The sequence below is a fragment of the Pholis gunnellus genome, assembly GCF_910591455.1.
Source record: "Pholis gunnellus genome assembly, chromosome: 6".
NCBI classification, from domain to species: domain Eukaryota; kingdom Metazoa; phylum Chordata; class Actinopteri; order Perciformes; family Pholidae; genus Pholis; species Pholis gunnellus.
This window is the reverse complement of record NC_136532.1, coordinates 23,359,864-23,369,931: the sequence shown is the minus strand read 5'-3', so window position 1 is coordinate 23,369,931 and position 10,068 is coordinate 23,359,864. Positions and strand designations below refer to the sequence as shown.

At 40.2% G+C, this 10,068-nt stretch overlaps 2 protein-coding genes across 3 annotated transcripts in view; one reads left to right on the top strand and one right to left on the bottom strand.

Annotated features, from left to right (window-relative positions):
- Nucleotides 1–165: 165 nt before the first annotated feature.
- Nucleotides 166–4,230, bottom strand: rfc5 (replication factor C (activator 1) 5). Its single transcript, XM_079160935.1, has 11 exons — nucleotides 4,113–4,230; nucleotides 3,432–3,496; nucleotides 3,131–3,267; nucleotides 2,966–3,045; nucleotides 2,797–2,870; nucleotides 2,221–2,380; nucleotides 1,775–1,856; nucleotides 1,456–1,585; nucleotides 1,059–1,136; nucleotides 602–656; nucleotides 166–491 (listed from the first exon to the last, which is right to left on the bottom strand). Exons 1-11 carry the CDS (start codon nucleotides 4,157–4,159, stop codon nucleotides 392–394), a joined length of 1,008 nt encoding a protein of 335 aa, XP_079017061.1. The 5' UTR covers nucleotides 4,160–4,230; the 3' UTR covers nucleotides 166–391.
- A 2,803-nt stretch (nucleotides 4,231–7,033) lies between these two features.
- ksr2 (kinase suppressor of ras 2) overlaps nucleotides 7,034–10,068 on the top strand; it is a gene marked incomplete at both ends in the record, with an annotated part of 81,308 nt that continues 78,273 nt past the window's right edge. For both annotated transcript variants that reach the window (XM_079161207.1, XM_079161206.1), the window contains one exon: nucleotides 7,034–7,207. In XM_079161207.1, coding sequence (XP_079017333.1) covers nucleotides 7,034–7,207 — 174 coding nt within the window. The remainder of the gene's footprint in view (nucleotides 7,208–10,068) is intronic.

Here is a 10,068-nt window from a genome sequence, read left to right as displayed (position 1 = left end):
TACGTCATCGCATATTTCCAGCAGATTGATCCTACACTGGTGACTAAATTAACAGTTTTCCAAGTCCACATCTTAAGTGACCAAATGATCATCTTGTTCTAATACTAGTTACAAACGACTGCCTCCCACTTCCCTCAGTATGCAGATGTGAGTGACTCAGACAGCTGCGAGCGTTCGGTTTTCTTCGCTGTGCATCAGCACTGGTGGGCAATCATGCAGCGGACACTTCTGGGCATCGGGTTTCTTTCTAAATAAGCTCAACTCAACTGATTTCAACAATTTCAAAATTGTAATGATGGTAGTCACTAAGGAATTTGAAGAAGTTTCTCTTCCCCGTTGGTTTGCATTCATGAGAGACCAGAACTCCGTTGTGGCGTACAGCGGTTAGTATCTAGGAGGCCTCGCTGACCACCATGTCTCTGACCGCCTGGAACGCTGCAACCATGGAGCTCAGCTGGATCTTCTCATTGGTTCCTGAGGCGAGCCGGTGTCTGAGGAGACGACACACACGATAAGTCCAAAAAGCAACACTTCACTACGATATTACAGCGTGACTGTTTTATCTTAGTTTATGAGAGGAAGCACAAGTGATCTCACGTACTCGATGTCAGCCAACTTGATGAGCAGACCAATCCGAATAGCTGGAGGAAAGTCCACTGGAAAGAGAAGAAAATAATCTTAACACTTAACTTCTGAAACATTTCCAAGTCCAACAGACCGTGTGCTAATAACAAAGTAAACTCAGGTTCATCATCTTAAACAATCAAAATGGAAGAACTGGAGGTTCTTCTACTAGACGTCATGAGACCGTCAACATGTAACCACACACACACACATATCTTTAAATTGGTCATCATGCACGGGTCCTTGCATAAAAAACAAACGAACTTGCAACCACTGAAGCCAAAAGAGCTAACAAAAATGTTTAAACACTTGAATCGTCCTCAGAGTGCGGTGGGATGTAACCCCCAGTAATTGCTCTTGTATGGAAAACTCATTCAAAAACAGCTTCCTGGTTTTAAACTACATATGACCCTTTCTCATGGATAACAACTCACCTCTGTGTATGAGCAGATGAACCTCAGTGAGGATGTCGTTCAGAGCCAAACCTTTCAACGTCTTCAGCTGAAGGATTTCTGTGCATGAGGTGTTAAAGAGTTGCAGTAACACTAATTATTCAGCCAATGAAATCATGCAAAACGTGTGGCATGGGTAATATTTATCGATGTGTTGCTGCAATTATCAGCCTATTCGTCCTATTTGAATGAGAGTTATCAACTGGTAGATGTCATTATTTAGCTACAGCTAGCTTTGATCAAGTTTAATCCGTGGAAAGAAAGAAACGCACTGAATTTGCAGAAACTTCAAGATGTTTAGCTTTTGCTGGTAGACATTTCACAAGTTAGGGAACATAAATACAGACGATTTTACAGAGTGACTTGTCCTGAAGGATACGCTTGTACGCTGTGGTGAAGTCTTTGTTGAGGGACCAGTCGAGGATGTTGGCGATGTCTGAGCGGAGGGGGTGACCTGTGCAGGTGTACACCGTGTCCTCTGTCACCTTCCCGTACGCCATGTTGGTGCTCTGAGATCACACAGTTGGAATACAGATGGTACATTTTTACTCTTCAACAATGATTAAATATTAAAAAACAAGTGTAAAACGTGTTGTTTTTAAACTGTTTTAAAACAATATGAATGAAAACACTGAACTTTTACGTAAAAAGCAACAACACATTGAAGCACGATGGTCAAGATGAGCTTCTGGTCGTACCTGCAGAATGTTGAGCGATCTTCTCATGTCGCCTGACGATAAGGTCACAACGGCCTTCATTCCTCCTGGATTTATGTCAATACTGCCACAAAAACATTCAGTCAACAGATCAACGTAAAGCTTCTTCCATCTATTCAAAATAAATGTAGCATTTTCAAACAAACAAGATTATTTCTTGCTGATGGTACAAATTCAACATTTTAATTCTCATCATCAGTCACAGTAAGAAAACTATGTTTGGGGAAATCTTTTGGTTTTGTCCTCTCTGTGCTGTAAAATAACGACATGTTTCCTGTGAAACCCAAATCAGCAGCATGATAACAACACAGGGTGAAAATAGTTTGGGATAAAGTTTTACCAGTTTTCTGTGAATAACACATGAATAATCTCTTCTACCTCAGATTGTTTTAACAGTAGATGGAGAAGAAACATTCACACACACTCACCTCTCCTGCTGGACAACATACTCCAGCCGAGGGATCATCTGGTCCGGGGACAGCGGGCCGAAGCGAAATCTGGTGCATCGAGACTGCAGAGCGGGGATGATCTTGGACAGGTAGTTGCCGATCAGACAGAACCGAGTGTTTTCTGTGAACTTCTCAATCACTGAGAGACAGAGAGACAGACAGAGAGAGAGGGATGAGAGCAGCAGAAACACAAGTTAGAAATCAATGTAACTAAGAAAAGGGGAAAAATACAAAGTTGTATCTAAGAACTCAAAATGAAAAATATATAACTTGATTCTCTGAACTCTTGTTGAGAACATCCACACCTTCCTATATGTTCCTGTTATGTTACTTCACCAACAAACTACATGTGTCTGTAAATGATTATGTAAAAATGGTAAAAAGTGTTCCAGTTTAACAGTTAAAAACCAGATCTTCCGATAGGTTTTGCTCTTCGGGGTGAATGTCAGCGTGTACAAGCAGATATGCTGTAATTCACCAGTGGGCAAATTGTGTGGCTGCTCAGTGAGCCGTGCGGCTCACAGCGGGCACCGCCCGGCCGAACAGATGGCTCACCTCGCCGCAATGCATTCTGGGCATCCTGGGTCATGGCATCGGCCTCGTCCAGTATCACCAACTTGAAGCCCTTCCTGGAGGACAAGAGCGACGGACAAAAAGACAGCAGGTGAAATCATTTCCCGTGAAGTTATGGATTGAGCATAGATTTGTTTTTTTTAAGTCTTACTTGAAGATGGTCCGGGTGCTGGCAAAACTCAGAACGGGACCTCGCACCACATCGATACCTCTGTCGTCTGATGCGTTTAGCTGCAAATCAAAACAAGTCATCAAATCAAAGAGCCACGTGGTGTAAACTACCGAAGACCAAATAGACCAAAAACGTTCAGTATACCTCCAACACCATGGAGTTGAACTCCTTCTCCTTGTATAGCTGCTTGGCACAGGCGAGGATGGTGGAGGTTTTGCCGGTTCCAGGGGGGCCATAGAACAAGAGATGGGGAAGCTTGTCCTCACTGATAAACTTCTGGACTGAAGAGAGTCAGTCAACAGTTGTAAAAACAAGGAAACAGTCTGAAAATGACCTTTTGAATGGTATTATTCATTTAAAACATAAGGAGACAACAAAGACAAGAACCAGCAACACTGACAATAATATATATATATATATATATTATTTCAGTCCTCATACTTACGAGTGTTCAGAATATCTTTGTGTGAGATCAGATCATCAAGTTTCTGTGGTCTGTACTTTTCGACCCTGGAATATGGAGAACAAAGACATCTTCCATCAATAATGTTATCAATAATAAATACGTCAAACTGCTAAATGTTACTGTAAGAATAGTACAAGTTCAAGTAACTTGTTAACCCCAAAATGTCTCGGTGTACTGGTATAAATTACAACAAGAACCTCATGAAGGATTAGTAAATTTAAACCAGATTACTTATATGTTTGGGTATATATATGCTATACGTTTTGACTTATTAGAGCTATAAAATGCTTGGGTACCATTCTTTAATTCGGCATCTATACATATCTGCAATATGCATGCAGAGAAATATTAAATACGTGTTGTTTATAACAGTTTCTTAGCAGACACTGCAACACTTTCCATGCAATGCTGGATGCACTGACTAGCTATTATTTATGCAGAATTAAAAAGAAGCTCACGTGGCTTAAGATGTAGTAATAGTAATAGTCGTTTTACACGTATGAGTAATGCAACGTTATTATATAGAAGTAAAGCTAACGTTAGTACGGCGAGCTGCTCTCTAGAATCCATAACGTTGGTAGGTAAAGTTAGGTTAGCTAGCTAGCTAGCTAGCAGTTATTAATTCAACCTATTGTTGACAAACAACAACGTTCCACATACCACGGTAGGTTCCTGGCCTGTAACGGCACTCTATTTGTAGAAGCCATGGGTCCCGTAGACTTGTGTGGGTTTAGCTCAACGCTGGGTTAAGTTTTTAGCACTTCCACTTTGGCACTTTGGCGCGCTCCACGACAAAAACGTGCGGCCTACGTCACGGCGTACAACCAATCGGATCGCTTTGCCAGCTCCTATGGGCGGGGTCTCGGTGACAACACGAATGCCCCAATGTGAAACGTGTGTGAGGCTACAGAAAGACACTAACATGTCACACATCTCTAGTTTTAAACAAGCGTGTACAATTCTGCACATATTTCTGGTCCACTATGTACATTTGGGGAATATATTGAAAAGAAATTGATATAATTGTTCAAATGAAAATGATTTAAACCGAGACTCAGCTTAATGTGCTGTTTGTTTTTTATTTATTTATCTCTCTAGCAGATAGTTGCACATTGCTGTGTAGAGTTCAGACATCCCAAAGAGCAAATTGGCAGAACCATAAGGATTATTTAAAGTCCTGTATAAGATGATACTGTTAGTTATCATGATGAATGATCCAACAATAAAAAAGTCGGTATAGGCTTGTCTTGGCCATACAATTCTGCACATACACTTCCCAATTTTACTTAAATTTGAGGAATAAAAATCATCGGAAATGCCACTTCAAGACATGAGGGAGTAAAAGTCTCTATATACAGCACGTCCTACATTCATTTATCTAATGACCTTATAGATCATTTGTACCTGATCTTGCTTTGAGCCATTTGATGAAATTATAAAGCGCTTTTCTCTACTAACTTTACATGTATTTTCAGTTATGTGGACAATGTTTTCTTCTAGCAATATTCTGTTGGCTATAAAATATTATTATTTCTATACATGTGTCAAAAAGTGCAAAGTAGCTGCATATTTTCCAGAGTGTGTTTAGCCTGCATTTGGATTATACTTTATTTTTTTAACCCAATACCTTACAGCAGTAGTTTGTAACTTCTTTGCTTGTAACTTCTTAGAATGAAGCAGTGTCTTGACGCCATGTAACAGATTAATGATACGAGTTGTGAGCAACCAGAGGGATTTTTCCCTTTCACATTGTTTGATTTGAAGGATTTTTTCTTAGCCTTAAGTTGTAAAAAATTCCTATTTTTCAGTAAAGAAAAGCATAGTTTAGATGAAAGTCTAAAAACAAAAACATAATTTTGAGTTACAGAAATATATATTTTAATTTTACGGTTACATTTTTACGTCTAGAATCGTCTAATTATCTTTCAAGTTGGGAAGAAATACCTAATAATGAGACAGAAAATGTCAACTAAGAATGATAATTAAATATCAGCTAATTTCCTTAATTCAAATCACATTCATATTTTTTTTATTTAATTATTGTAAATAAAGTAATCCTGACTGTTATTATCTTTTTCAAAGTCTGTTATGCATGTTTTTATATAAATGTAATGTTTAAATGTAAATACAAAATATATAAATATCTTTTAATGTACGAAACAAAATGTTCAACCTTTCTTTTAATCAGGTTGAAAATTCATTGAGCTCAGGGTTTGTTTTGCAAGAGAGACCTGAGTACAGAAGAATAAAGTAATAACAGAGACACACAACAGTCACACACAAACACACACAGACAACAACAGAAACAGTCACACAAATCTCTAAAAAGGTAGAAAACTAAAGGTTAAAATTATAATTCATCCAAATATGATGAGACTTTCAAATTTCGCATATGTCATCAATAAATTAAAGAAGAAAAGTTACATAAAATCACTGTAAAGTCATGAGGACAAAAAAACGGATAAACTCATGCTTGTTATAGAAATAGTGTTCTAATACTCGTACTACCATACTATTTAGTATGCCAGAATGGATTTACGTACCAACATATGTCACATGCACTATGTTTGTTGCAGTATGCAAGCCAGCATACTTTGTCTGGCTGTTCTGACCCACAATCCTTCCTTCAATCTGCTGTGGATAAGTGAGCAAACAGGTACAAGTTTAAATGGGAAATTATGATAAGTATGTATGTCTAAATTGAGTGCATAGGCCTACTGCAAGCTACAGTGCACACTTTGTAAGCGCAGCTGCAGGATGTACTACAAGTAAAAAGTATGCGATTTAGAAGGCAGTGTTTGTGTTGTAGACTATATATGAAACATCTAATTATTATCCTAAAAAAGTGTTTTAATTTCTGCTCTACAGGCCCTGAGACCGGTTGAAGCAGCGAGCCCACCGCACTTGCGCCGCTGATCTCGCGAGAGCGGCCCCTCACGGCGGTGCCTGGGCAATGCGATGCCGTTGCTGTTGCTGTGGGTTTGATTGACAGGAAACATGTCGGTGTGGTGGGAGCGAACCGGGATGCAGCTGCTGCCAAGGGAGACAGGGAGTACCTGCATCCAATCCTCACATCAGCACCTTTAAAACCACCAGGCTTCCCCCCCCCACCCCCCTCCACCACCACCACCACCACCCCCGATACGTCTGCTTATGATGCGCTGAACTGCTTCTCTTTTTTTTTTTTTTTTTTGTTCTTCTTCTAAACATCCATTTGAAACGAAGGGGGCACCCAATGGATGCTGTGGCAAACCGCGTAGTCCCGCTCGGTATCTTCGTATTGTGTTTGATTTAGCCTCCAACCACAGAGACACCTTGATGAAACAGCAGGAACTACGAGGATTTGTTGTTGCAATGGAGTCGACTCTCTCACGGCTCAAACCCCGTCTGTAAACCTGCAACATCTTCTTTCTTTTTTTTTTTTGTTCATGGCGTTTCGCAGGTTACTCTGTTCCGTGGGCTTCTCCACGTTTCTTTTCTGAATTTTTGTTGTTGTTGTTGTTTTTTTTGTTATTTTAAATTTTAATTAATTTTTTTTTTTAAGTGCAAAGGGGGAAATAACGACCACTGCTCGCAAAACTATGAACGAGGAGATGACAAAAAGCGAGGAGCAGCATCTTAGTTTGCAGAAAGCCTTGCAGCAGTGCGAGTTGGTGCAAAATATGATAGACATAAGCATTTCTAGTTTGGAGGGTTTACGGACCAAATGTGCCACATCCAACGACTTGACACAAAAAGAGATACGAACGCTGGAGGTAAGCACCATTTGAGCGGAATGACTGAATTTCTGCTGTGCATCTTCATCTCAAATCAATACGGGGGGGCTGTCACCGTCTGCTATGTATTTCTAGGCCACTATGCATTTTTTTCCTCTACCTTTTCAACACAGCTTTTTCTGCTTTTGTCGGTGTTGCCAATTGCATAAATGTGCAAAAAAGATATCCGCTAAAGCCTATGCTGCTATCTGTCTTGTGCAGTGCAATAAATCATGAGGCTACGGGGCTGCAGTGGGCTGTTAGAGACTTGCGCATTCTGCAGGTGGCGGGGAGAGAAGGTGGCTCTTCTCCATCAGAATAATATCTGAGGCAGCCGAGGCCTATAGGCAGCCCGTGTTTACAATCCATTACCAATGCCAGCCTGCGCATCTGTCCTCGCGGGCGCATCCCAGGCCCTGCTGTTACGCAAAGGCGGAGCGGATTGCTGAAATTGTTACAAAATATCGTTATCCGGTTTAATTGGCCCGTGGGGTGTTCCGTAAATTGCGTTACGTAATGGCCATATTATATCCCGGTGTTGTGCTCGAGATACCAGACCGTCCGTTTTTTTTTAGACCACTTAAACCAGTCGAAGCCCCCCCACACACACACACACCTCACCAGTGAGAGGCTGCTACGGGACATAAAAAAAAAATGCAATAAAGTGCGATAAGGTCACAGAAAACTCACCACTGAGCACTGCAGACAGAGCACAGCGTTAAGGGCCTGTACGAATGTTATGGTGATGCCTCGGGAGATTTAAACAAATACCATTAAGTGCGATAAGGTCGCCATAAACTCAGCACCGAGTTGTCTGTGTACCGTCAACACACTTTAGGCCCCAAGAGGGAATATAATTGAGATATAGCATGACAAAAAAGCCTCTTGTGAGAGCCACACACTAACCCCAACCCCACAGGAGTATGAGGCTATGTTATACAATATATAAGCATATAGTGGTTAATATTGGCCCATTCAATGCTGTGCCGGGGCCATTAAGTGAAGTTTGTAAGTGTTGCACAGGCGGAGGACAGAATCCAACAGGAGAGGGGACTCACATTAAGTACAAATGTGTGGCCAGCAATGAGGGCTACAGTGTGAAGATAAATGCTCACTATATGTTCCCTGAATGGCTTGCAAAGCATTGTGGGTACTAGATTATTTGTCATAAGCATGACAGAAATATTGTTTTATGTTGCAACATGTTATTATTAGCTTCTTTGTGGATGGATTCTTCTTGAACTAAGGTTGGTTATGATCTGAACTTTTTGTGGATATGGTTGTTACTTTACAAATTGTTTTTGGATGAATCCCTAGCCATCTATATATTAAAAGTAAAGATACACCGGGATAATATATCCTTTTTTTTGGGGCTTTTTGCAAGTACACATTTGCAATCTTAAATCGTCAATTGTTTAATTTATTTTGCAATATTGTGAAAAGTTACATACACATCAAAAAGACAAGGTTTTTGTTAATGTGCACACTGATGGTGCACATTACAAGTTATATTAACATACTGGCCTTTAAAAGAAGTGATTTCAATACCTCAAGTACTTTAAACTTGTTCATTTGCAGTGACAGTTAAAGGGTCCCTGCAGAGACTTTGACCACTGTTGGTGCTGTAGAGTGCATTGTTTGTAGGCAGTATTGTTTGTATCACTTGTTGTACCAGACTGACATGCGCCCCGAGCATGAAGGATTGATGTGGAACACATTACTGGTGACTGCAGAGGGCAGTGATGCCAGGAAGAGAAGAGAAGACGAAGAATCAATTGTTTATATCGATTCAATTGGACGCAGGAAACATAATGCACGGAGGGTATTGTAGTATCTGTTATAAACCATAATACTGGAACATCTGGCTTCACTTTGTACACGTACGGTTCTTCAGAGTGGACAACGAACTTTTCTTGATCACGTTCATTCCACTTTCATGGCTTCTGCAGAATAAGCAACGTAAAAATGAGTTCCCATTTTATGAACTTGTTGGAACAAAGTTGTGTTACTGCACGTTAGAAAAACATTTCCCATACCATTAATAGTCAACAATGTGCTGCTGGTTGTTTTTGGACGTTGTTAATATGCTAATCGTGTTTCCATTGAGTTACACTAGCAATTTGCTAAGTGAACTCAAGTTATGTATATTACCGAAAGCTGGAAATTGGAGCCAACATATATGACGGGTTTAATGGATCATGCGGCAAAGCATATAGACAGCATATCCAGATTAATGCAATTATTTATTGTTTTACTGTTGTATTTACAGTGTTTTTAGTCACTTGAGGGCAGAATTATCCCACAACACAAAATGTTGACTCTTTACTCAACTAACAGACTCAGAGGCACATTAGCATTCATCCGTTTAGTTTGAAGTCATGTTTTTGGCCTTTCGATGAATATAAAGTCCAATACTCACTTTCCCGTCGCTCCGTTTTGGTCTCCATCAACTAAATATAAGATATCTGTCTCTTTAGCTCCGTTACGCTCACCAGCTGGTTGCTGTGTTGTCCCTCTGTTGTTTGGTGCTGGGTACAGTGGGTTTATAAGTGCTGTTCTACTCAAAACAGATGCGTTCTGCAGCTGGAAACGGAGTTGATGTGAACTGCGGTTTTTTAATTCATTTTGTCAAATTTTACATCTCCAGTACCTCCTACGATTCAAGGATCATTTATTGTCATTATGCAACATAGGGATGCACAACAAAATGCAGTTGCAGCCCATTAAAAAACAACACTAGAAAAACTTCAGGAGGAAAATATATACATCAGTAACACAAACAATTCTCTGGGCAGATTAGATGGCCGACATTTTAACATAAAAAATGTGTCATCAGGACCCTATGGTCCAGTACCACCACT

Excerpts from the sequence above, each read along its gene's own strand:
- rfc5 (XM_079160935.1), bottom strand. The coding sequence starts at position 4,159 with ATGGCTTCTACAAATAGAGTGCCGTTACAGGCCAGGAACCTACCGTG. Across the intron at positions 1,857-2,220 it reads TATGTTGTCCAGCAGGAGAG|TATTGACATAAATCCAGGAG; the intron begins GTGAGTGTGTGT and ends TTTTTGTGGCAG. Across the intron at positions 1,137-1,455 it reads CTTCACCACAGCGTACAAGC|AAATCCTTCAGCTGAAGACG; the intron begins GTATCCTTCAGG and ends CCTCATGCACAG.